Source organism: Oncorhynchus gorbuscha, linkage group LG22 (assembly GCF_021184085.1).
Source record: "Oncorhynchus gorbuscha isolate QuinsamMale2020 ecotype Even-year linkage group LG22, OgorEven_v1.0, whole genome shotgun sequence".
Lineage (NCBI taxonomy): Eukaryota > Metazoa > Chordata > Actinopteri > Salmoniformes > Salmonidae > Oncorhynchus > Oncorhynchus gorbuscha.
Window position 1 is genome coordinate 29,343,465 of NC_060194.1, and position 27,026 is coordinate 29,370,490.

General features: G+C 41.4%; 2 protein-coding genes and 1 non-coding gene across 3 annotated transcripts; 1 reads left to right on the forward strand and 2 right to left on the reverse strand.

Moving 5' to 3' along the window:
- Positions 1-1,422: 1,422 nt before the first annotated feature.
- On the reverse strand, positions 1,423-6,569 carry LOC124009165 (mitochondrial potassium channel ATP-binding subunit-like). The gene is given in 17 exon segments (XM_046320710.1): positions 1,423-1,848; positions 2,049-2,299; positions 2,515-2,662; positions 2,852-2,985; positions 3,097-3,191; positions 3,293-3,429; positions 3,553-3,586; positions 3,737-3,842; positions 3,934-4,031; positions 4,182-4,267; positions 4,455-4,616; positions 4,871-4,976; positions 5,137-5,231; positions 5,352-5,507; positions 5,637-5,926; positions 5,929-5,972; positions 6,351-6,569. Coding segments are annotated over 17 exon segments (2,124 nt in total). The 5' UTR covers positions 6,449-6,569; the 3' UTR covers positions 1,423-1,764.
- LOC124009164 (autophagy-related protein 9A-like) lies at positions 6,433-26,825 on the forward strand. Its single transcript, XM_046320709.1, has 15 exons — positions 6,433-7,061; positions 7,666-7,801; positions 8,080-8,123; positions 10,576-10,640; positions 10,763-10,933; positions 13,350-13,491; positions 13,811-14,559; positions 14,880-15,033; positions 20,141-20,320; positions 21,040-21,285; positions 21,546-21,787; positions 22,012-22,105; positions 22,215-22,302; positions 22,447-22,625; positions 23,151-26,825. Exons 2-14 carry the CDS (start codon positions 7,693-7,695, stop codon positions 22,605-22,607), a joined length of 2,445 nt encoding a protein of 814 aa, XP_046176665.1. The 5' UTR covers positions 6,433-7,061; positions 7,666-7,692; the 3' UTR covers positions 22,608-22,625; positions 23,151-26,825.
- Positions 25,461-25,537, reverse strand: trnaa-ugc. Its single transcript has one exon. It is a non-coding gene; the product is annotated as a tRNA-Ala (tRNA).
- Positions 26,826-27,026: the final 201 nt, after the last annotated feature.

Genomic DNA, 27,026 nt, shown 5'->3' on the forward strand with positions numbered 1-27,026 from the left:
TGTTCTACTTTCTGTTGGGACATCAGTCTGAGGAGATGAGTAATCGGCTGTATACCTCCTTGGGTAGGGTAGTGGACCTTGCCTCCCGGAGCTATAGCCTTTTCCCCCTGATAGGCTTAGCGACGTGTTTCAATTTTGGATATGTTGGGCATGGTTAAGTGTTTGTTATTTTTGTGTGGTGTCTGTGGACTGAGCAGTTGTCTCGGGGGCACATCTGTGGCTTGGTGGAATTTGCCAGCATGCTGGGGAGTTATATTTCCTTACCAGCGGGCTACAGTGCGTAAATACCCACGCAAATCGAAGACTAGGGTTGAGTTATTATAGGTTTTGGGGAAGCTCCGTATCTCATCTCTCTTCTGTGGTGCCCAGGGTGATTGTCATTTCTCTGGTTGTGGTCTGATGTGCTCAGCAGAGGGGTTGAGCAAGATTATTTACTTATGACTATGGTGTCTCATGTAGACAAGTTCATTCGCTTTCCATCAGAGGAACTGTTAGACTTGTGTACTAAAGAACAGCTGTTGAAGATCGCTGAACACTACAAGGTTGAATGATTGAAATTAGTGAAATTCTGTTACGTTGGGAAGTGACTATGAATCGTTGGGAGTTGTTGTAAAAATTAAGAAGGACCATGATGTTCTTGTCGTTGGAGTTTGTAGCTGTTGTGGTCTTTTGTGCCAAGTTCCTGTCTGTTCGCTCCTGGTCTTGTGTTCTTCTTTCCTCTTAAACATTGCTTCCTATGTGCAAAGGTTGCTGAGGTCTGGGGAGGAGGTTGGCTGGGGCAGGTGGAGGTGTGAACACATAACCCCTCATCAATTTGGGATGCAGAGGCTGTGCCGTTGTTCCGGGGCCCTTGTTGGTCCCCGGTTTAATTGGGGGGAATGTGACAACCTTCCCACTCTGTCTGCCGTATTCTCTCTTTGTTCTTGTTTCCTTATTAGGATGCGGGTGGGCGGAGTTGGGAGGGTCGTCAGCTACATGGGAAACACCTGGGTCCGGTGTGTCCCAGGATAAATAGACCTCTTCCACATTCATGGAAGAGACTCTCCATGCAGACACCTTTATAGATTTTGTTGTGTTTCTTGGTGGTTTGCTTTGGCATCTTTCAACACCCTGCATTATCACATTCATGCATACAAAACACTCACTTACACTACTGATTACATACACCATTGTATATTATACTTAGTTACTTATTTAATAAATATATATTTTGTTACTCCTTATCTCCACGTCTCCCTTTTGTTCCGGGCTTTGAGCCGGTTCGTGACAGTCTGAATACTTTCCGAATGCACTGTAGGTAGCACACAAGGACATTTTTCTGTTTCTAGCCAGATGTATAATGTTCCTGTTTTAACTAATTTAATAGTGGGTTAGGTCTGCTCTGTACCAAATTAGCATTCTCTCGCTCTCTCTGAAAACAGATTAGTGGATGAATAGAATTTAATGATTATAAGTATTGCAAAATGTACAGACACAGGGCCAAGTAACCCTGCTAAAACCACATTCACATCCTGTACAGTTAGTATTCCCTTCCTATAAACACATGATAAACACTTGCAATTTCAGCCTTACTTGGGCCACAAAATATAATTCAATTGGTCCAACATTTGGCTTAAAAAAAAATGGAATTGGACCATTAAACTAAATCAACTTTACACCAACAAAACAAGTGATAATACCTATGCATCTTTTTCATTTCTTATGAAAAGGCTGTCCCTAGTTCATGATATAGGCCTACAGTTTTGTGCCATTTCAAAGTAGTGTTCACTTCTCTCCCTCTGATCTCTGCCTGCGTATCAGGTCAGCATACAGCCCTCCTTTGCTCAGCAATTCCGTGTGAGTTCCAGCCTAGGAAGAGACAAGACAAAAACTATACAACCAAGCATTTGTAGTTAAATTGACATACATCATTACGTGTTGCGATGCTCTTTAAAAAACTTTATGATTATCACTTTAATGACAAGAAAACGTGTCTGGAAAAAAACACCAATGGGACAGAGGACAATAGACATCCCTCTCTTCCTTCAGTGCTTTAGCCGCTCCCTCACCTCTACAATGCGTCCATTGCTCATGACACAGATGAGGTCTGCCCTCTGGATGGTGCTGAGTCTGTGGGCGATGATGAGCACAGTGCGTCCTGTGGTGGCCCGGTCCAGAGCCTCTTGCACCACCCGCTCTGACTCTGCGTCCAGTGCACTGGTGGCCTCGTCCAGGACCAGGATGCTGGGGTTCTTGATCAGGGCGCGGGCAATGGCAATACGCTGCTTCTGGCCCCCTGACATAGCCACTCCTCGCTCACCTGTGTGTCCACAGAGGTACAATATTCAGTAAAAGCACTTATTATAATGCAATTAGTACTACTTATGTTAAAAAGCATTTAAGCACATTTGATTTGAATATGTGTGTCTGGGATTTATTAGAGTGGTATAGACTAGTAATAAATCAGAGGATGTTAGAACTGGGCCATTCACAAAAAAATATGTTTTTTTTTCTCAAATATGTGCTGTCACTTACCAACCACAGTGTTGTATCCATCTGGAAAGCCTGTGATAAAGCGGTGGGCATTGGCCTGCTTGGCAGCATTGATGACCTCAGCATCAGTGGCCTCCGGCTTTCCAAAGCGAATGTTCTCCATCACGGAGGAGCCAAACAGCACAGGCTCCTACACGCAGGGGTGGGTTCTGAATTGTTAATAACAAAGTAACATTGCTATCACTGTTATTATGGCAAAAATCACACAAGAAGGCTGTTTCTTACGGAGGACAACAACCAAATCTGAAGCAGTTCTGAAAGAAGATCCTAGAACATCCTTATGCACTAGAAAACAGAATGATTATTCTAGAACATTTACCTGATTGATAAATCCAATGACTTGTCCTCTGAGCCAGGATGGATCCAGTGTCCGGATATCCAGACCATCCAACATGATCACACCACTGCTGGGGTCATAGAAACGCTCCAACAAGGAGGCCACTGTGGACTTCCCTGCAGTGCAGGAGAACCAGAACTGTCACATCATTTTCATAAATATTTCATTATGTTTATGTAATCAGACTAATTGAGAACTTGTATCCATGGGAACGCATGGAACATTACCTCCTCCGGACTCTCCAACGATTGCGACAGTCTTACAGGGGGGGATGATGAGGTTGAAGTTCTTTAGGATCCGTTGGCCAGGTCTCGTTGGGTAACTGTGGAAAAACAAATACAAACAATGTCACTTACTGATATATATAATTTGTATGTGTTTGTGTGTCTTTTTGTTAATTTTGTCTTTCTGATGTGGTCATGCCTGAAAGTAATGTTCATGAAGTCCACCCGTCCTGTCAGAGATTTGTAAGGAATGCGGCCTCCTCCCGAAAGTGGAATGGTAGGCTCCAAAGACAGGTACTCAAAAACACGGGCCCCAGAGCTGAGGCCTCTGACCATCTGCAAAACATGGTAGGTTCTAATTTCTTATTGCCATATCAACTGATCACCTTGTGAAACCTGAAACTCTACATTGATAGCAATGTATTTCTGACTTCTTCTATACGTCAAGTCTTTACTCACTTGGCCAAACAGGATAGAGATGCTGGCCAAAGACCTAAGAAAAATAACCGAAGGAAAGGTCAAATCCAATTTGTTATTCACCTAACGTTCATTGAACACTTCCATTTGATAATGCAAGCATTTGGCACGTTACAGTGTGAGAGATGAGCTTAAGTGTTATCTTTCCTAACAACAAATATTTTACCTCTGCACCGTCTGTGAAGCCACCAGGAAAGACATGAGGTCGCCTGGAGACATTTCATCACCTGCCATCAATGACCCACCAGCAAAGATGGTGCCTAAAACAATGCCTGCAAGAAAAGGAACCATGTAACAGATAAGCAATGGCATACTTAAATAAATAGCAAGTTCAATCCACTATTCATGATAAAAGGAACTCACAGTTCAGGACGATATTTGACATTCCTTGGAAAACAGCTATCCCTGAGCCTAGAGATTCATTCATCTCACATGATTTGTCCACTTCCCAGGCATATAACCTGCAAAACACAGACAAATTGTTACATTCTTTCACACAATCCCTCTAATAAGGGGTGAAATTAGCAATGCTTTGAAAGACAATTTTGATTTTATTATAAGGCAGGTCTGATAATATTGTCTGATTTGGACTATAATAGACTGTCACTCACTGCATCTCTCGCTCCTCCATGGCGAAGGCTTTCACTGTCCTCACATTGCCAAGGGCCTCGTCTGCCACCCCTGTTGCTTTCGACACCTACACACCCACAACAATACACATACTGTATACCAGTCTAGACACAGACAGACACCAATGCTCAGCACACACCATTCTCCATGCTGTAGTTCTGATAAACTCAGTGGAATGCTTTCTCAGTTGACACTTATCTATTTCTCTAATGTGTTTCAGATAGTGAATGAGTCAGAATGAGTGATGGTGTCACCTGTTCCTGAGCCAATCGGGACAGCCTGCGAAGGAATGAGCCAATCAGAGCTCCTGCCCCCACCAGACAGGGAAGTATCACCACTGTCATACCAGTGAGTTTAGGGGAGATGACATAGAGGGACACGAAACAGCCAACTGTCTGTGTTACACTCCGCAGGCCCTGTAGATATGAGTAATTGAGGCAATATCATTAGATTTCGATCTTGTGAACTGTCTCTAGATGGGAGCAACAGCTAATTAATAAGTTATACTGAAAAGTTATGGCAATATGTGATAGGTTAGTGCATAGGGAACCACAATGGAAATAAGCTTTATTGTGTTTTTATCCTAGATAATTTTGAATGCATGTTGTCTTCGGCTGGAGCAGCCTACTACTTTTAATTATCCAATAAATTCATATGTACGCAGCCATACCTGAGAGACGACCAGTTTGAAGGAAGACTTGAACTCCTGAATATCAGCAGTCAAACGGTTCACCAGCATGCCAGTTTTGTTGGAATCAAAGAAGGCTACATCTTGCCTGAAACAAAAATGCCAAGTTTTGTGTTAGCAAGAGTAAAAGTTGGACAGTGGATAGCAGGTCTAGTGACATCTAGTCAGTCACTCTACTCTCTGTCTTGGAACTGGTCTATTCTACCTGTTGTTGCTTTCAATATATATTAGTGCAACTGGGTGTATACCTGAGTAAAGATTGGAAAAGAGTCTTTCTCATGTCTGCTGCTACTCGCTCCCCTACCCTGGAAAGCAGGATGATGTAACCAGTCGTGAGCAGACCCTGAAGCCAGGAAAGAGATTTCATGACCATGTTGTCTTTCTATGTATTCCACAGAAGTAGATTTTTCAATCTACATTTAAATTAAATCATTGACAATGACTTTTTTGACAAACAACTTACTTGGAGACCATACAATCCCAGCAATTTCAGAGCAGGTCCCCTCATCTCTCTCATGTAATTCCCAGTATGTTCTCTCATGTAGCGTGCCACTATGTTCACCAGATCGCCCAACATCAGGGGAATTTGAATATTCAAGATGGCAGCACCAAAAGCAAGCTGCAAAAAAAACATGATTGGTCTGAAATATCTCAGCATTCCAATACAATTAAAACACCACTGGAGTTTAGCCAACATGTTACTGTCTAAACAGTAGATTGTCCAGTAGTGTTAAGTTATGTTGCTCACCACAACAGCACCAAGAAGGGCAAAAAGCTGGGGTTTGACAAACTCCCACAGGATATGCCAGTCGAACTCAGGCTCAGTTTCTTTGGCTTGAAGCTCTAGTAGAACATTGTTATTCACATCTGCCTGGCAATATGCTACACTACCAAGTACTCGAGCAGAGATGGTGAGAACCACTGGCCCCAAGATGAACTTCAGGGCCCCTCCTGGTGGTTTTGACATCCAGCAGGCAGATTGGCGAACTGCTGCTTGAGCCAGACCCCAGATACGCCCAGCAGCATTACTTGGCTGTCAGAGGAGTTGCCTGCATTGGCCAATTGTGTTGTGTATAGCCGTGATCTGAAACGAAAACAAAACAAACAAACAATATAACAAGCTGTACTGTTTGTAGTGTGATCTGTATTATACAAGTTTGAGGGACATGGACAACATGAGCTTAACAACTAATAATAACTATGTGGTGGGCTTTTCACTCAATGTATTGTTAAAATAGTGACAAAAAAAAGTTACAAAAGGCATGACACTTCTGGATGGTCCATTCCATTAAAATCACTTTACTGAACAGTGAACAACACTACTTACAACTTTGGGACAGAGCTGAACTAATATTGTTTTCATAAGGAATCATATTAGCTAGTGCAAAGTCTAAGGGCTGTAACTATAGTAGCTGTCTGATCAGCTGACTACCGGCATTAGCCAACTAGAACGTTGTCCTACCGTGGCTGTCTCCATAAACCGTGTGTTCTATTCAAATGCGAGTAGACGGGGCGCAACGGTGCAGTTGTGCTGACTCTATTACAAAGTAAGTGAAACATATTTAGACGTTTTCACGGAAATCTAACAAAATTCAAAGAATCTGAGCGCTTAACTCAGAAGGGTACAAGGAACAACATGTAGGCTGCCATGTTGACACTATCCCAGAATGCATCTCATTGGCACAGTAAATGGGTTCATGTTTAATGCCAATAACAAAACACGTATTTTGATCGCTAAAAACAATGTTAAAAGGCTACAACATGAATCTTTATTCATTATCATTGGATTATCTCTGTCATTGGGAAAAAGAAGAGAAAAAAAGACACTCGTCTCGCGGAAGTGACGATCGTTAAAATTAAGTGACGTCAAATTGTGTTTTGTTGACATATGTTTGTGAAAGACAAAACAGTGGAAGCCCACGAATGATCTCTAGATATTTAGCTGGCCAGCTACTGTTAGTTAGGTTATTAGCAACCATTAATATCTATTAGTTAAATATATAATATTGGTTATTCCAATAGCTCGACACATAACGTTGAAGTCCAGGCCATTTGAATTTAGAATTCTGCGAATGGACCGTGAAGGGAACAATAACGTTAATAGCAGTACATCAAGGCAAGGATAAACGAGTAACGTTAACTGACTGGCAAGCAAGAAAATAAGCTGATCGAGGTAAGAACACTTAGCTACCTTGCTAGATAGTTAGCTACATGGTAGTTTGTTGCTGCCTTTGTTGGTGTTCGGTAACGTTAACCATTCAACGTCACATTGTAATGCTACGTATCTAACTAACGTTAACTAGCATAATAGCTACAGTAGCAAGCTGTCCCCAGCTGTCTGATTTCGCTTTAGCGAATGTTAACTAACTAACGTTAGTTATCTGTAAAATGACTGGTTGGTTGTTGACAACAAGTAACAAACATAACACAATATTTAGTCAATCTAACTAACGTTAGCTATGTAACGTTATGCCTATTTCTGTTAGCTAGCCAAAGTTACCTGTCACACTGTCGTGAACACGACTGCTAGCTAACGTTAGCACGTTAGATTCCAAGAAAGGCAAGAATAGACCAGATCATTTAAATCTAACGTTACACTTACTTGGTTATCTAACTCTCCAGTTGAATGTTGTTGACAGCTCATCTTGCTGTGAATTGTCTCACACAGCTGACATCATCTATGTAGTGTGTGTTCACTGTGTCTGACACTCGTCGTTGATGAATGCTGCTCTTTCCAATCAATAACACTGTGTGTGTTCCCAACTTGCCTACTGGAGGAGGAACAGTGGAGAATGTGAAGGACCATGGCGAACTTTGAAGCTTACCAGGAGTACCAGCGGATTGATGACTTTGAGGAGGACTCACCTCCCGGGGAGGAGGACCTATTAGTGCATGTTCCAGAGGGCCTGAGTGGTACTGTACTGGTTATATTATAACGTAATATATATTGTTCTATCAGGGATAGACATAAAGGCTATGTTATGGTATAATATGATTTGGTGTGATAATGTGATTCCTTGTAATGAATGACACACTACTACTATTTCTTATAAGCCAAGGCTCTAGATTAACTGAAGTTGTTGTTTTCTTCAAATCATACCTGATTACTACTGTTATTGCTGTTTTGTTGAACAAAAGTAATGGTTTCATTAAGTCTCAATGTTACTTTTATTCCCACCCCTAATTTGCAGACTCATGGCACCATATCAAGAATCTGGACAACTTCTTTACAAGAATATCCTTTTAAGACATGTTTGTGATAAACATGTTTATCTGGCAATATACAGTACCAGTCAAAAGTTTGGACACCTACTCATTCAAGGGTTTTTCTTTGTTTCAAAAATGTTTTACATTGTAGAATAATAGTGAAGAGATCAAAACTATGAAATTACACATGGAATACTGTAGTAAACAAAAAAGTGCTAAACAAATCCAAATATATTTTAGATTCTTCAAAGTAGCCACCCTTTACTTTGATGACAGCTTTGCACACTCTTGGTATTCTCTCAGCTGGCTTCACCTGGAATGCTTTTCCAACGGTCTTGAAGGAGTTCCCACATACTTGTTGGCTGCTTTTCCTTCACTCTGCAGTCCAACTCATCCCAAACCATCTTAGTTGGGTTGAGGTCAGGTGATTGTGGAGGCCAGGTCATCTGATGCAGTGTAACAGTTTAGCTTCCGTCCCTCTCCTTGCTCCTACCTGGGCTCGAACCAGGGACCCTCTGCACATATCGACAACAGCCACCCTCAAAGCATCATTACCCATTGCTCCACAAAATCTACGGCCCTTGCGGAGGGGAACAACTACTTCAAGGTCTCAGTGCGAGTGACGTCACCGATTGAAACGCTATTAGCTCACTCCCTGCTAACTAGCTAGCCATTTCACATCGGTTACAGCAGCACTCCATCAATCACCACCTTCCGGAGACACCTGAAACCCCACCTCTTTAAGGAATACCTAGGATAGGATAAGTAATCCTTCTCACCCCCCCCCCCTTTAAGATTTAGATGCACTATTGTAAAGTGACTGTTCTACTGAATGTCATAAGGTGAATGCACCAATTTGTAAGTCGCTCTGGATAAGAGCGTCTGCTAAACGACTTAAATGTAAATGTAAATGTAATCTCCTTCTTGGTCAAATAGCCCTTACACAGCGTGAATATGTATTGGGTCATTGTCCTGTTGATAAACAAATGATAGTCCTACTATGTGTAAACCAGATGGGATGGTGTATCGCAGCAGAATGCTGTGGTAGCCATGCTGGTTACGTGTGCCTTGAATTCTAAATAAGTTACAGACAGTGTCACCTGCAAAGCACCATCACACCTCCTCGTCCATGCTTCACGGTGGTAACCACACATGTGGAGATCGTCCGTTCACCTACTCTGCTTCTCACAAAGACATGACGGTTGCACCCAAAATTCTCAAATTTGGACTCATCAGACCAAAGGACAGATTTCCAACGGTCTAATGTCCATTGCTTGTGTTTCTTGGCTCAAGCAAGTATCTTCTTCTTATTGGTGTCCTTTAGTAGTGGTTTCTTCACAGCAATTTGACCATGAAGGCCTGATTCATGCAGTCTCCTCTGAACAGCTGATGTTGAGATGTGTCTGTTACTTGAACTTTGTCAAGCATTTATTTGGGCTGCAATTTCAGAGGCTGGTAACTCTAATGAAATTATCTTCCGCAGCAGAGGTAACTCTGGGTGTTCCTTTCCTGTGGCGGTCCTCATGAGAGCCAGTTTCACAGCGCTTGATGGTTTTTGCGACTGCACTTGAGAAACTTTCAAAGTTCTTGACATACCTTCATGTAATGATGGACTGTCCTGTCTCTTTGCTTATTTGAGCTGTTCTTGCCATAATATGGACTTGGTCTTTTAACCAAATAGGGCTATCTTCTGTATACCACCCCTACCTTGTCACAATACAACTGATTGGCTCAAACCCATTAAGAAGGAAAGAAATTCCACAAACTATCTTTTAACAAGGCACAGCTGTTAATTTAAACACATTCCAGGTGACTACCTCATGAAGCTGGTTGAGAGAATGCCAAGAGTGCAAGCTGTCATCAAGTCAAAGGGTACTTTGAAGAATCTTAAATATAAAATATATTTAGAATTTTTTGGTTACTACATGATTCCATATATGTTAAGTCATAGTTTTGATGTCTTCACTATTATTCTACAATGTAGATAATAGTCAAATGAAAGAAAAACCCTTGAATGAGTAGGTGCATCCAAAGTTTTGACTGGTATTGTGTATTGTAGCTTATTGTTATGTAAATAAGCATTACTTTCAGTATGATGTTTAAAATTGCAGCTTTATCATGTCTGTTATCATTATTATAACCTAACAATCTAATTTAGGAAGGAGCCATTTTAAACACCGCTTTGACATGAATATGATTCTGACAGTACAATGTGGCTGTAAATAAATGCAACTCGTGATGCACAGTGACTTTAAATAAGAGACTTGCCTCAGGAGAACGACTTTCAATTATGTGTGTCCTTCCAGAACGTCCTCTGTACTTTAATGATATTGATGCCATACTGGTTCACTTTACGTTGCTTTGTTGTGGTTTTGTTTCTCTGTAATGGATGTATTAAGTCTACTTTTAAAAAACCTACATCACTCTTATTATTTGATTAAAAAACACTCAACTCTGTTTTCCTTAACTCAAATTTCCACATCTATCAGTTTCATCAGAAAAATGGCTTTGCTTGTATGATGTTATCAGAGTTCTTTGAACTTTTGTAAGTATATCCATTTATTTACCAACCTTATGTTAATCTAAGAATGTTTCAAATTTTAAGACAATATTCAAAGTTTATATCGGCTAATGTTTAACCCCAACATCTCAAACTCCTTATTGCAGTCAGTTCCTGTTTGTGGTCACTTTCACAACATTCCTCTTCAACTGTGTGGAGTATGATATACTGTTTGCCAACCGGGCAGTGAACCACACAGGACCTGGCCAGAACCCCCTGGACAGGAACAAGGTCTCTCTGCCTGATGCCATCCTACCAAGCCAGCAGTGCACTGAGAGGTAGGTCAATCAGCATTGGCTTAATAGATGGATTGGTAGCCTATATAGGCATGGATGGCTATAAGAATATGTAGTTGAGGTAGAAATAGTTGTCCTTGTTGCCAGTTCAGGTTTATTGTTTTTGTACATGATCCCTCAGAAACAAATCTGAGTGCTTGACTGCATAGATAAATTGGGTGGTTTTCTTACCACTACAACGCCTTTCCCCCATGTGACCTACTTGTTATGTGTATTTACTGCCATGTATGTGTAACTGATAGATGCCCACACACACTACTTGTTAATGTTTTTACATGTATGTCAATTGTAAATTATTTTGTGTGTAATGTCTTATTCGTTATATGTCGGACCTCAGTAAGACTAGCTGTCACTAATGGGGATCCCAAAAAAAACTGCTAATGCCAGAATGTAAATCCTTCTTCATGACATTGGGTATTTTATTCTCTTGTGACTAGACATAATTATACCAGGGTATACGTCTCAGAGCCTGCAGAACTTCATCAGGCCTGAAAAGGGAATTTCCAGCAAAATGTGACGATGACCAGTAATTCTGAGGCTAATGTTTGCTTATTGGGTTGTGTCAGATGAGGTTTTACTGTAAAACATGCTCACATTCATAGAGATACACTGTGGAGCGCAGAGCTCTGGCCTACTTTCACATTGCCTGTGGGTTATATTTCCACTCAGAACATTATGATGAAGAAATCATTTTCTTGTTTATCAGAGATGCTAATTGCGATATGAGCTCTTATGAGTGGTGAAGTCTTATCATTGTCATTTTCTATTATCTAATTGGAAGTTGACATTAATTTAATTAATTTGGAGTGCTATTGGCATGTAAGTCTAATTGTGTTCAATGGACTGAGGGAGGGCTGCTGTTTTAATTAAATTTGATCCAAAGTTATTTTAGTTAGCCTTGTGTCCTGTGAACTAGGTGAACCCTTGTGTTGAAGAGCTTAGTTAGTTAGACCTACCGAGCAAAGGCTTTGGTAGTCATGACTTCTCTGTCAAAGACAAATCTGAAATATGAATTAACTTCCCTGCAACTACATTTGAATTGTTTATTTCTAAATACTAAATCATCCGCATAGCCTCGGCCTGAAACACGAGGCAAGTTGCAACACCGTCAGCCTGTAGTTGATGACAGGTTCTTGAAGCAGGTTATTTCTGTATCAGTGCACTGTGTTCAGAGTAATACCAGGGAAAACAATGTAATGGATAGCCCCTACATGGTAAGTCTCACACAGGGACAGCTCACTGAGTAGCTGAAAGGAGTCACTTTTGAGGTCTGGGCAGGCAGTCTGTGGACCCCATGACACACCCAAGCTCTGCTGCTAGACCCAGTCCCCTCCACCCCCACCACAGTCACATTTCTTTCCAATATGGATAAACAAGCGTTCCTGTTTTCATATTATTAATCTGGTTCTGCACACAAACACAATCTTAGGCTGCCCCCCCCCCCCCGAATCCCTTCTTTAAGAACCCTCCATGACTGAATGGGTGTTTAGACGGAAGATGATGACACACCACTGCTAGGAATTCTAATCGAGGAACAGCATGTCCCATCATTTAAAACCACAGACTTTGCCTGCTCTCCCATCCTCCCCCTAACTCCTCTCTAGTTTAACATTTGAATTGGTCTGGAAATTAAAAAGATGTCACACAAATTCAAAAGTAGCCTAACTTTGTCACGTTGTTTTTTGAGTTTTTTAAACATCCAAATTCAACTCCTGAATGTATGTTTATGTTCATTGTTCATTCTCCTGAATATGTATACCAGGGTGGTTACCTAGATCAGGGGTTCCCAAACTTCCAGCATTAGGGAACCTCCCCCCAACCCCCCCACCCTCACTAATGATGAACATACATTACACTATAAGGCTGGTTCAGGTCACCTGTGAGGAGTCTTAAACTAACAGATTTATAAGGCTCCTTTACTCTCATTTGTAGATAGTTAGTTATGGTCATACATCAATGGTGCACATAAATAATTTTGACCTTCTATGTATGGCCTGCATCATCATCCAAAGGGGTATAGTAGTAGGTGCGAGGTGCACCTGTTTGACTGTGTCAAGAACTGCAACGCTGCTGGGTTTTTCACGCTCAACAGTTTCCCTTGTGTATCAGGAATGGTCCATCACCCAAAGGACATCCAGCCAACTTGACACAACTGTGAGAAGCATTGGAGTCAACATGGGCCAGCATCCCTGTGGGACGCTTTCAACACCTTGTAGAGTCCACGCCTCTGCGAATTGAGGCTGTTCTGAGGGCAAAAGAGGGGTGCAACTCAATATTAGGAAGGTGTTCCTAATGTTTTATACCCTCTATACACATGCATTTTCCATTCATTGAAATGAACCTTTAATGTCAAACAGAGAATAAAAATATGAATTATTTCATCCCTTCTTTTCCCCAGTATCCAGGAGAACAGTTGGATCATCTTCCTGCTCATCATGGCGACCATCTTCTGGGTCTACCGGATGATCAAGGTCTTCTGCAACATCCTCAGCTACTGGGAGATACGCCAGTTCTACATCAAAGCACTGAAGATCAGCATGGTAAGGCTTTTTTTTAATGTCCACTGGACATAAGGGGTTGACATTTTATGTCAACCCCTTAAAGGTTTCAGTGACCAGGAATAACACATTAAGGGATAATTGACCCTATTTTACGTTTGATCCTAGAGTCTCATGAAACAGTGGTATGCAGATTTTTCAGACCATTTTAGCTTTCTGTAGTTGTCAGTTTTCTTGGAATCCATTGGTTTCAAAATATATAAAGATAAATGTTTGTTATACCCACCCAGCTTACCTGCAAGTAGGTGTCCCTCATATCAGGGTACAAAGTCTGAACACCTTTGACCTCTCCCCTTTCCAGGACGAGCTGTGTAACTTCACATGGCAGGAGGTCCAGGACCGTCTGATCAGCCTGCAGCGGGAGCAGCAGATGTGTATCCACAAGAAGGAGCTAACTGAGCTGGACATCTACCACCGCATCCTGCGATTCAAGAACTACATGGTGGCCATGGTCAATAAGTCACTGTTACCTGTACAGCTTCAGCTCCCCCTTCTGGGAAACCTGGTGTTCCTCACCCAGGGCCTCAAGTACAACTTTGAGCTGATTCTCTTCTGGGGTCCGGGGTCGCTGTTCCAGAACAAATGGAACCTGCACCCCAAGTACAAGCGAGCAGGGAACCGTCTGGAGCTGGCCCAGCAGCTGAGCCGGATCATTCTTCTACTAGGCGTGGCCAACCTGCTCCTCTGCCCCTTCATCCTGGTGTGGCAGGTGCTCTACGCCTTCTTCAGCTACACCGAGATCATCAGGAGGGAGCCAGGGAGTCTGGGAGCACGCCGCTGGTCTATGTTCGGCCGCCTCTACCTGCGCCACTTCAATGAGCTGGACCACGAGCTGCACGGCAGGCTAGGCCGCGGCTACAAGCCCATCTCCAAGTACATGAACTCGTTCACCTCGCCGCTCCTCACCGTGCTGGCCAAGAACGTGGCGTTCTTCTCGGGCTCGGTGCTGGCCGTGCTCATCGCACTGACCGTGTATGATGAGGATGTCTTGACCGTGCAGCACATCCTGACCGCCATCACCGTGCTGGGAGTGGTTATCACCATCACCAGGTAAGCCAGGGGACAGGGGGAATGGTGACCTCTCAGGATGATCTTGCAGTGATTTGTGGCTGTGTATCATTTGCAAAATGCATTCCTTACCCCTTCCCATTGCAGAGTTGGTATGCAACACCTCCACCTTGATTCCACCATATTGTTGTCACCCCACCAGTTCTAACAGACAGTAATGAGCGAGGGAGCAGAAGGAAACATCTTTGTTAGAGAATATTTCAGCATATGTTAAACCCCCAGACATACCAGTCTGTCCATAATCCATATAATATGTTGTGTGAAATAGAGAGATGATGTATGTGAATATGCCCTCCTCCTAGGTCCTTCATCCCAGACGAACACATGGTGTGGTGCCCGGAGCAGCTGCTGCAGTGTGTGCTTGCTCACATCCACTACATGCCAGACCACTGGAGGGGCAACGCCAACAAGAGCGAGACCCGGGACGAGGTGGCACAGCTGTTCCAGTACAAAGCGGTGGGTGAGAAGGGCCAGACAGTAAATAGAGACTGCTGGACTATTCAGAGTGTTCAAAACAGTAGGAACACCTTCCTAATATTAAGTTGCACCCCTTTTGCCCTCAGAACATCTTCAATTCGTCGAGGCATGGACTACAAGATGTCCACAGGGAGCATTCCACAGGGATGCTGGCCCATGTTGACTCCAATGCTTCCCACTATTGTCAAGTTGGCTGGATGTCCTTTGGGTGGTGGACCATTTTTGATATACACGGGAAACTGTTGAGCGTGAAAAACCCAGCAGCGTTAAAGTTCTTTACACAAACAGGTGCCTGGCACCTACTACCATACACTGTTCAAAAGTACTTCAATCTTTTGTCTTACCCATTCACCTTCTGAATGGCACTAATACACAATCCATGTCTCAATGCTTAAAAATCCTTCTTTAACCTGTCTCCTCCCCTTCATATACACTTATTGAAATGGATTTAACAAGTGACATCTATAAGGAATCATAGCTTTCACCTGGATTCAGCTGGTCAGTGTATGACTTTATGACATACGATCTGAAATTGAAATGCTCTTGTAACTAGGGCTGTTGCGGTGGCCGTGTTACCGCCACACTGGTAGTCATGAGTCATGAAGGCAGTCAAATTCCACATTACCGTTTAGTCACGGTAATTAGTCTTCTCCAAGCTCTGATTCTGCTGCTGGTCATTAGTAGCCTACCAAACTTGGTAACTGTCACTCTGGACATCAATGCAAATGTAATCAAAAATCGAATCAAACACTTTGTGAGAGCTCATATTGTGCAACATTTCTATAGGCTATGCAATTGTGGAAGAAAACAGTGATGGCCACTAATAAAAATAGAAGGATCCTATTAGCTTTCTATAGGCTAAGCCTACTATATTTCTCAACTTTCCTAATATTAAGCTCATTGCTTCTTTAAAACTGGAATATAGCCTACCTGGCTGGCATGAAAGTGAACCATGGGAAAAATCATCCTCCATTCACTATTTAAGTACGTAGATGACATGTCTTTTTCCCCGCTGCCCCTGTTTCGATACAGGTTCATGATAATGGTCTCTTCTAAATCAAAACAAATGTCACCTATATATTATTTAGTATACACTACTGGTCAACTGTTTTAGAACACCCACTCATTCAAGGGTTTTTCTTCTCTTTTTATTATTTTCTATATTGTAGAATAATTGTGAAGACATCAAAACTATGAAATAACACATGTAGTAATCAAAAAGTGTTAAACAAATCAAAATATATTTGAGATTCTTTTAGCCACCCTTTGCCTTTGACAGCTTTGCACACTTGGCATTCTCTCAACCAGCTTCACCTGGAATGCTTTTCCAACAGTCTTGAAGGTGTTCCTGCATATGCTGAGCACTTGTTGGCTGCTTTTCCTTCACTCTGCAGTCCCACTCATCCCAAACCATTTCAATTTGGTGGAGGTCAGGTGATTGTGGAGGCCAGGTCATCTGATGCAGCACTCCATCATTCTTCTTCTTGGTAAAATAGCCTTTAGACAGCCTGGAGGTGTGTTGGGTCATGGTCCCGTTGAAAAACAAATGATAGTCCCACTAAGCCCAAACCAGATGGGATGGTGTATCGCTGCAGAATGCTGTGGTAGCCGTGCTGGTTAACTGCCTTGAATGCTAAATAAATCAGACAGTGTCACCAGCAAAGCACCACCACACAGTAACACCTCCTCCTCCATGCTTTACAGTGAGAAATATACATGCAGAGATTGTCCACCTACTCTGTGTCTCTCAAAGACACGGCGGTTGGAATCAACATTCTCAAATTTGGCCCAAGCAAGTCTCTTTTTATTATTGGTGTCCTTAAGTAGTGGTTTCTTTGCAGCAATTTGACCATGAAGGCCTGATTCACACAGTCTCCTCTGAACAGTTGATGTTGATATATCTGTTTTTATTTAACCTTTATTTAACTAGGCAAGTCCTGTCTTCTAAATTAACTAGTGTAGCCCATAGCCATTTGGCATAGCCTCATCAGGACCTAACTTTTTATTTTTATTTAAACTTTATTTAACCAGGAAGGGCTCATTGAGATTTAAAAATATCTTTTTCAAGAGCGTCCTGGCCAAGATAGGCAGCACCAAGTCAATACAAAAATGACAGACAAACAACATGAAAAACTACAAGTAATCTAGTAAAAACCATAGAATTCACAAGAGTATATCAAAATAAAAAACAGCAGTATTGAGGATAAGTTTCAATTGACACAATGTATGTTGAACAGTATAAAAAGCAGTTTGCAAGTTCTGGAAAGCTTTTGTAAGAGACGAGGCACAACAGTAAATAACAGTATCATCAGCATAAAAATTAAGTTGCGCATTTTGGACATTTTTGTCTAAATAATTTATATAAATAGTGAATAAGAGAGGACCAAGTACAGAGCCTTGGGGCACACTATTAAAGACAGACAATTTAACAGACATAAGCCCATCAAATTGAGTGCACTGAGTTTTATCAGACAGATAGTTAGCAAACCATGCAACTGCATGCTCTGAAAGACCTACACTCGACAATCTCTGCCTTAGTATAGCATGATCAACTGTATCAAAAGCCTTAGAGAGATCAATAAAAAGTGAGACACAGTGCTGCTTTTTGTCAATGGCTTTATTTAAATCCTTCATGGCTGATGTAATTGTGCTATGCTTCTTCCTGAAGCCCGATTGGTACATTGATAAAATAGAGTTAGTAAATAAAAACTATTTTAGCTGTTCACTCACAAGGGTTTCAAGTATTTTCACCAGGGGTGACAGCTTTGAGATTGGCCTATAATTATTTAAAAGAGCTGGATCTCCCCCTTTTAAAAGTGGTAGGACAAATGCTGATTTCCAGATTTTCGGAAGTTCATTACATTCCAGGGTTAGATTGAACAGTTATGTAAGTGGCTCAGCTATGAAATCAGCTGCCAGATTTATCTTACGAATAAAATGTGGGTTTGTCTTAGGAACCTTAGTATTTCTAACAGAAACAACAGCACAATGGTCACTTAAACCATTACAAAAAAACACCAACCGCAGAATATTTATGTGGAACATTTGTCAATATCAAGTCAATCAGGGTAGATTTATCTGGGCATTTAAGATTTGGGCAAGTGGTTGAGTTAATCAACTGGGTAAGATTCATAGAATTACAAAACATTTTTAAATCATCAGACACCGGCTTTAACCATCACCAGTTGAGATCACCAATCAAGATCATTTCACTGCAAAGAAGTTTAGACGTAAGGTGCGTCAAAGAAGAAAATGCATCACCGAGAGCAGAGGGGGGCCTATAACAGCCAATCACAGTTATAGAGAGACCCTTTGAAACCTCAATATTCAAAGCAAGAAATTCCAACTGTTTACAAATAGTTTCAGACTTTGCCACACTTACAGGGAATTTAGTTTTTACATATATAGCCACACCCCCACCTTTCTTAACTTGATCAGTGCGATAAACATTGTAACCACTTATACAAATATCCTTATCAAAAACAGACTTGCTGAGCCAGGTTTCAGAAAACACAATTACATCAGCATCAGTTGATTTAGCCCAAATCCTAACCCCATCAATTTTTGACAACAGGCTGCGTACATTTAAATGAAAAATACCAAAACCAGATCTTGATTTAAAATCAGAGGGGGTTTGTAGACATTGCATATCAGGGCCAGGGTTAGGTTGCACGTTACCTGATATCAACAAAAGAAGAATAACTAGGCACCTCGGTTTAATAACCTTGCACGGCTTCTCTTTTTTAAGAGACCTAATCCAAGCGAATTCTACAAGTGAGTTTCCAGACAATACAAAACAGTCATTTAAAACCATTAGACTTTGGTAGTGACACATTCGTACTGTTCACATCATGCCACAAATACATAGGCACATGGACGAGTGGACTGAGTGAAAAAGAGCGAGTTCCTGTCTAATGGACAGGAGAGCACATTGTCAGATGTACTCACCCAGCGACATTGTTCGTTTTCTCCAGAGTTCAGTAAAGTCAGTGTACAAAGCAATACCACGAAAATTGTCATTTTCTCTGATAAATGAAAAAAATAGAGGCCAACAAAGGTAAGGGGAGAGAGGGACCGCGTGTATGTATAAGTCTGAATGTGAGTGTTTGCGCATGTGAGTAGATTGGGTGTTGAGAATGGGTTGGGGATTGTTGAGCTGCCACTGACATCCAGGCGAAGAGCAAAAAGGAGCAGCTTGGACGAGACGCTCCGCGGACGAAGGAGGACCTCAGGCCAGCCAGAGATAGGGTTACTTTGGTTAACTTCAAGTAATGAAGTGCCAAGTTGAGGAGGACCTGTGATCTTTACACCAGCAAAAACAAAAAAGTTTGCACTACACAACAAGGAAGTTACTCAACCATAAATAAATAGGTTATTAGTAGGTTAAAATGTACTAGTCACAGACAAACGACTTGACATCGTGCCATCTTGGATTTGCCGCAAAACATAAGGACAACTCAAGAGTATGCTCTGCTTTTCTTCTGAAATATACTTTATTTTTGAAATATCATGTTTCTTTAGACCTGTCTAACATAAATAATAGATTTATTGTGAAGGTGTAGACTGTATTACATGGATTTATAATACTTTTTGTAATGGTGTGGAAGCCAGGACATGTTAAATATGTTTATGTTAATTTATGGTCAATTACCGTGAGACCAACAGTTATTTGCTTGACAATCACCGGCTGACTAAATTTTGTGACCACCACAGCCCTACTTGTAACACACATGTAAGGGTTTGCTCAAGATTTGATCAATGCCTAAACAAGTGCTTTAATTGTATTAACTTATTCTTGTACACTCCAATTCATATGACCTCACCATAATATTGTATGTCACTTTCCACACAGGAACTAATTCATCTTATGCCACTTTAATCATTTGTTTGGGGGACACAATGGAAAGTATTCAGCCTTGATCAAAGTGCTTAACTTTACTCGCAACTCTCTCATTAACAATCAGTGAATGACATAGGCTATGTAAAAAATTCAAGTTAAGGATGCAGATCTCAAGTCTGAATAGCGCCAAATCCTCATTCAGTATTGTCTGTCTTTGTGTCTGTGTGTGTCTGTCTGTCTGTTTAGCTGTTTATCCTGGAGGAGCTGCTGAGCCCCATCGTCACGCCCTTCATTCTCATCTTCTTACTGAGGAACAAGTCCCTGGACATCATCGACTTCTTCAGGAACTTCACTGTGGAGGTAGTCGGGGTTGGAGACATCTGCTCCTTCGCACAGATGGACATCCGTCGTCATGGAAACCCTCTGGTTAGTGCCTGTAATTTAGGGTATGGGAAAGGGACTTTGATATGGAAAGTATTGTCATTACTTTGTTGAAATGAAGATTCTCACTGCTGATTTTAGGTCAGTGATCACCAGGTCGTCATTATTGCATCAGAAATGAATGTGAATGCGTCCTCTCCTGATATTAGTCACTTATGCATAGTTATAGTTATTTTTATTTTTTGTTATTTACCCTCTTTTTCTCCATAATTCCGTGATATCCAATTGCCATCCAATTACTATCTTGTCTCATCACTGCAACTCCCCAACGGGCTCAAGAGAGGCGAAGGTCGAGTTATGCTTCCTTCAAAACATGACCCGCCATGCTGCACTTCTTAACACCCGCTCGCTTAACCCAGAAGCCAGCTACACCAATGTGTCAGAGGAAACACCTTTCAACTGACGACTGAAGTAAAACTGCAGGTGCCCGGCACGCAGTCACTCGAGCGCAATGAGCCAAGTAAAGCCCAACGGCCAAACCCTCCCCTAACCCGGACGACGCTGGGCCAGTTGTGCGCCGTCCTATGGGAGCCCCGATCACGGCCGGTTGTGACACAACCTGGAATGGAACCCCAGGCTATAGTGATGCCACAACACTGCGATGCAAAGGCTTAGACCGCTGCACCACTCGGGAGGCCGCATAGTAAATTTGTTTCAATATTGCATTGTTCCAGTGAGTAATTGTCACACGTTGTCTGTTTCAGTGGATGTCTGAGGGCCAGACGGAGGCGTCTGTGTACCAGCAGGCTGAGAACGGCAAGACTGAGCTGTCTCTGATGCACTTCACCATCAAGAACCCCCGTTGGCAGCCCCCCCAGGAGAGCTCAGTGTTCATCAGCCATCTGAAGGAGAAGGTGCACCAGGATGCCCAGGGAGGACCCCCCACCCAGCTGCTGCTCTCTGAGGCCCCGCTCTGCTCCTCACTGCTCTCCAACGGGTCCGGCAATGAAGTTAGTAACTACAGTAACTCCCCACTACACCCACATCCCCATCCAGCTAATTCATTGTCAGTCACAGTTAGTACACAGGTAGATTTTTGCCTCAACACTATAATGGCAACCAGACTCTGCTAGTCATTCAACTGTTTCATCCAACAATGATGTCAATGTATTGCAATTTGTCTAAGGTTTGTTATTGGATTACAGTATGTTGAGTTATATCTTGACAATTTGCTTGTATACTGCCCTCTGGGTTATGTTCTCCTGTCCAGCCTGACAACCTATTGGCAAGTGTCCTGGCCCACCCTGTGCTGACCGCGTCAGGCCTACCAGGCCGAGACCGCCGCTTCGTTCCTCCCAGCACGGCTGCCTCTGCCGCCGCCAGCGTCCTGGCCTCTCTATCCAGCTCCCACTCTCAGCTCCCCCACGCCAGCCGCTCCCGCTCGCATGTCCATCTGCCTTCCACCGACCCCGACAGCACCATGTACTGCAGTGACCGCACCATCATCGACAGGTAGGTAGACCGACACCATGCTCTGCAAACACACACTGCAAACACAACACTGTTGTTCTAGGTTCATCCATAATGCAAAAGTGTTGATTGATTTGATACAGTACCTGCTTGTCGAAGATGCATTATTGATTGAATATGAGGTTAGTTCATAGTCTGTGAATTAAGTGATGTACTTCGATGTTTTTTTTAGACTTGCTGATAATAGCTTGTTTTTATTTCCTCAGCATGTCAGGGAGTGATTCTCGAATGAAGAGCACTACATTGCTATCAGAGTTTGCCTCTGCTGAGATGAGTCTCCATGCTATTTACATGCATGAGGTAGGTAACCTCGAAGAGGTGGCCTCAGGGTCCTTCTTTTCATTTACCTTTCTACACACGCACACACACACACACCGAGTGTGTGACGTGTGTTCCACTCTGTCCTTAGGTCCACCAACAGAACTCACTCCCCCACCAGAGGACATTCGGCCAGTGGCAGAACCCAGTGCCAATGAGAGAGCTAAGCAGCAACGCTGGTACGAAACAGTCATTCATCTTTTTTTACTTACATAAGATCTTGGCTAACGTCAGATGGAGCGTGTTTGGTAGTTGATAGTTTTTAGCTTATGACATCCAGTTGTCCAACTGTCTATGCTCCGACCCTCTATCTACGCAATCAGGTTCTCAGACGCACAGCGTCCACACAGCAGTCAGCCTGTCTAATATGCCCACCCCGCTGCGTCTGGGAGGCTGGACGGAGGAAGAGGAGGGGGATGCAGAGGAAGAGGAAATCCTCAACAGTGGGTCGACTCCTAAACAGGACTCTAGGAGTAGCTATTGAAGTGCCTTAAATAAATGGGTTTGTTCCATCACATCTCTATTTCCTACACACGGACACTCCTCCATAATCTATAGGCTAATATTGTCAGAAAATTATCTTCTATCTAGTACTACTCTTTTTGATTTTCTTAAATGTGCAATATGTAGAAATAGCCCTGCCTTTTCCTGTTTTCTAAAATTCTAAAATGTTCGCCAGATTTCAGTTTGTGACATCAAGCAAATATAGAGAATTGTTGTACCATCTAAACCACTGTGAAATATCTTTATAGCCCAAAATATTAAATATCTTTCTAACCAGAAATATTTTTCAGCTCTTTGAAGCTGATGTACAAATCCGAAAGTAAAAGAAGCAAAAATTAAACTTGTGGGGGGGGAAACAGAAATATTGCACATATAATGGATCTACTGCTTATCAGACTTGCTTTAAATGACTAAAATGTCTGTCTGAAAACAGTCGGGTCATACACAATTACATTATGGACCTTTAAAAAATAGATATCCCACAAGGGATGTGTGGCTGACTGTCTTTTCTCTTCTTTTGCAGTGTTTACACTTTCCTTTCTGGATGAACATTGTGGCCTTAGATGATCTTTTTGGAGTATAGGATAGATAGGACCTTTATGACGTCACACAGCACAGGCAGCTGGGGAACTCATTGGATAACCACTGTCTCCATGCCTCTCCTCCTATCACATCAGGAGGTTTTGTCGTCAGGGAAACCAACTGTATGTCTTCCGTCCCTCTCCATGTCATTTTTTTGTTATAGAATGTATTTACATCGCTCATAGAGGTGTGTGTGTGTGTGTGTGTGTGTGTGTGTGTGTGTGTGTGTGTGTGTGTGTGTGTGTGTGTGTGTGTGTGTGTGTGTGTGTGTGTGTGTGTGTGTGTGTGTGTGTGTGTGTGTGTGTGTGTGTGTGTGTGTGTGTGTGTGTGCGTGCGCGCGCGCTTTGGGACTCTGGGAAAGAGTGGCATGCACAGCTAGGATACTTGCACGGCAGGCTTGAGCATGGTACACAGCAAAACCTGTCACACTTTTGTTGCATATTCATGTTTTTTTTATATATATATATAAGTTTGATTTGTGCATTTGGGAGGTTTACAATATGGGTCTGGGTTCACTTTCTCATGGTGGAAATGGTGTCTTTCCTGGTGCTGAAGAGACTATGGAGTGAAGGTGTATCATACTAGCTGCCTGACCATGTTCACTATATGAGGAATGTTAAGTGCAAAATTATACATTGGCATATTTGGCCCTTACTTATTGCTTGACATTTGTAAATACACTTTAGCGTCTTACCTCTATATGAATATTTAAGTTTTGTTGTTTTTAGTCCTTGGGGCAATTTTAATCCTTGGGGAAGATGGAAAAGTACTGAAAACAGTGACATGAAGCAGGCTGCAACTATACTACTGCTACTACAGATAGGACCCCACTAGAAAATATGACAAAAGCCTACAGATGCGCTAGATTAATTAACCACAATTGTAAACAGGATAAAATCTCATTAAAATCTGCTGTCTGATTTAAATGGGCCCAATATTATTATCTTTCTTTAATATCCTGGGTGACTCTAAGACAGGATTCAACATATAATAACTTGATTATTTTGTATCAAAGTATCTTCCATGTACAGTCTCCACTGGCAACAGGGCTGTTATACTTGACAAAGGTACATACATCAAGATGACATATTTGCAGAGGCAGTAACTACATTGTTGTGGGTAGGTATGAGAATAAGCTATGGAGGGTTGCATATTATGTACAGTAAATCAAGAAGTGTTGTTGTATACATTGATTTTGCATGTAGTGCTCAACATTTAGTTTACAAAACACTTTCCCCTATGTACACACAAGTGAACTTCATTATTATTTTGCAATTACAGCAATCAGATCTTGAGGGTTAAACCTGTTGGTTTTCTGTTCTACCTGATAGTTAATTGCACTCACTTGGTGTCCAGAGTCTAAATTAGTCCCTGATTAGAGGGTACAATGAAAAAATGCAGTGGAACTAACTTCGAAATCCAGAGTTGAGATTGAGGGTTATAGAGGATGATGTGAGCTGGCCAATCAGCGGTCTACTCAAATTAATATTTTTAATGACCGGTATTCACCCACACCATTCTGTTGTTGGGGTATGCCCACACCATTCTGTTGTTGAGGTATGCCCACACCATTCCAACACAGAATAGCATTCTTTTTATAAAAATAATTTTACATTCTTCATTCAAAAACTGTGGAAGGAAAACAACTATTTCTCTCACATTGTAATTCATTATATGTCATATTTCATAGAAATCTGGTAACTGGACAGTTACTTTAATATATTTAATTTAGTATTTATTGTTGAAAAATAATCTTTATAGTAAATACATTCATACCAAATATGATTGGGATCTAATGTTAATAACGGAATGTCTTAACAGAAATCTTGAAGGCACCCATGTAAATCTAACTTGTTTTCCTTAATGTATGTCTCATACAACATTGAACAAAACTGATTTAAAAATATATATATTTTTGTTGAATTGCTTTTGACAAAACATATTTGGATATGCAACTTTGAAATGAAACAATCCTTCATGTTGCTGGTTTCATCAGTACAGTACAACTCAAAGGAGAGCACACTTGTTTGCATGTAAAATGCTGAATTCCCTAGAAATACGTGGCATGATGTATTCATTGGTACTGTAGCCAGAACAGTTTATTGAAACATTATACTAAAGCTCCATTACTGCTACAATAACCTAGTCCACACCTATATGTATATCTCTGTATCCTCCACAACATTTTAGTCATTTAGCAGCTGCTCTTATCCAGAGTGACTTACAGTAGTGAGTGTATTCATTTTTGTTTTGGTCCCCCGGTGGGAATCAAACCCACAGCCCTGGCATTGCAAGCACCATGCTCTACCAACTGAGCCAAACAGGACCACTATTGTAAGACTAGAGAGTATATGTGTTTGACGACTTTTTCCCTTCATTTAGTTTTTTTTTTCATTTGTGTTTTGAAGTGGTGTGGATGTAGACATCAACCTAACTATGCTAAGCTAACGTTGACTCAAAAGTTTTGCACTGATTGAAAATAAAAATGATATTGCTAGAGACCTGCATCAAACTATATTTTCGATCAAGCCGAGGTCTCAAAGGAACAGTGAGTGGAACTCCCTTCCTGAATGGCCTCTCTCACTATATATAATAACCATATGTAGGATTGTTATCATCCATACCGTGGGCCTATCACAGACCTGGTTGTTGTTACCTCTGGTCAGCAAAAGTTCACCAATTAGTGGGGAATGTCTGTCAATGTTTTAAGTAACATTATAGGCCTAGTCAATGCCACATATGGTATTGCTGTTGGTGTTCCATTTGTTTTACTGATGTAATGAGTTTTAGGGGAGACGTGGTAGTTCATGAGTCTTGCCAGTTTCCATAGCTAGATTGCACTGCCTCTCCCTATCTTTTTTTATTTGATTATTTTGCTTTATTTTGAGCAGTGCCTTAGGGTTAGCTTTAGTTCTTATTAGAAACCATTGAAACCGTCAGAGCTCATTTTACTTTGTATTTTAGCAGCACATAATGTACAGTATTTCTTTTGGCAGGACTGTCATGTTTTGGCACCAAGTATACAGTGGGACTTGTATTCTAATATTGTTGATGAGTCCTGAGTAAAATGAACTACAACAGACTGATATTTGACATCAAAGTAGTCAAATCACTTTCACCTGATGACAGAATTAATCTGATCAAAGTGTTTTGTTCTGTACTGTCTGCCTCCCCAGTCCAAAAGAATCAGTTGGGGAGGGGAAATGTTCTATACCCTTTTCATTTATGTTTAATTATTATTTAATCCCATCCTTAAGGCTCCCCATTCAATATCATTGCTTCTTATCCACTACAAACCAGTCCCCCCCAAAAAAAACATGTTGACTGGTACAAGGTGCTACGTTTTCATATTCTTAGTGTTGAATAGATTTTGAGCCATCTATTCTTTGTTGCTTAGGTTTGTTCTTTTTGTTTGTTTTGTTTAATTTAAGAAACACTAGCTGAGAATGAACAATGCCAAAATAACTTGTTTTCAGCAAAGCTTTATCATACACATTTTATTTGTTTTCTGTAACCGAATAGGCAAAGGAATTCTTATTGTGTGTATTTAATCATTGAAGTGTGTCCCAAGATCTAATGTTCTTGATTTGAAATAAAACATGTAATATACATTCTGTTCTATGCATTTCTTGAGTTTCCTTGGCAATGTTTTGCATTGGAACAAACTTTTCAAATACTGTAGTATTCCTGAACTGCCATGAAACATTTAATAAATAATGCATTGCCCAGCCATTCTCTTTAAAAAAATGTATTTTGCAGTTTATTAGTGTGATAAACAAACTGGACATAACTGGTAATAATTAACATTCAACAATTG

What these genes read in the sequence shown, in the direction of transcription:
- LOC124009164 (XM_046320709.1), top strand. Translation starts at nt 7,693, where the DNA reads ATGGCGAACTTTGAAGCTTACCAGGAGTACCAGCGGATTGATGACTTT. An exon ending in AGCTGTTCCAGTACAAAGCG is followed by an intron (nt 15,034 to 20,140) that starts GTGGGTGAGAAG and finishes CTGTCTGTTTAG; the next exon opens with CTGTTTATCCTGGAGGAGCT. An exon ending in GACCGCACCATCATCGACAG is followed by an intron (nt 21,788 to 22,011) that starts GTAGGTAGACCG and finishes TTATTTCCTCAG; the next exon opens with CATGTCAGGGAGTGATTCTC.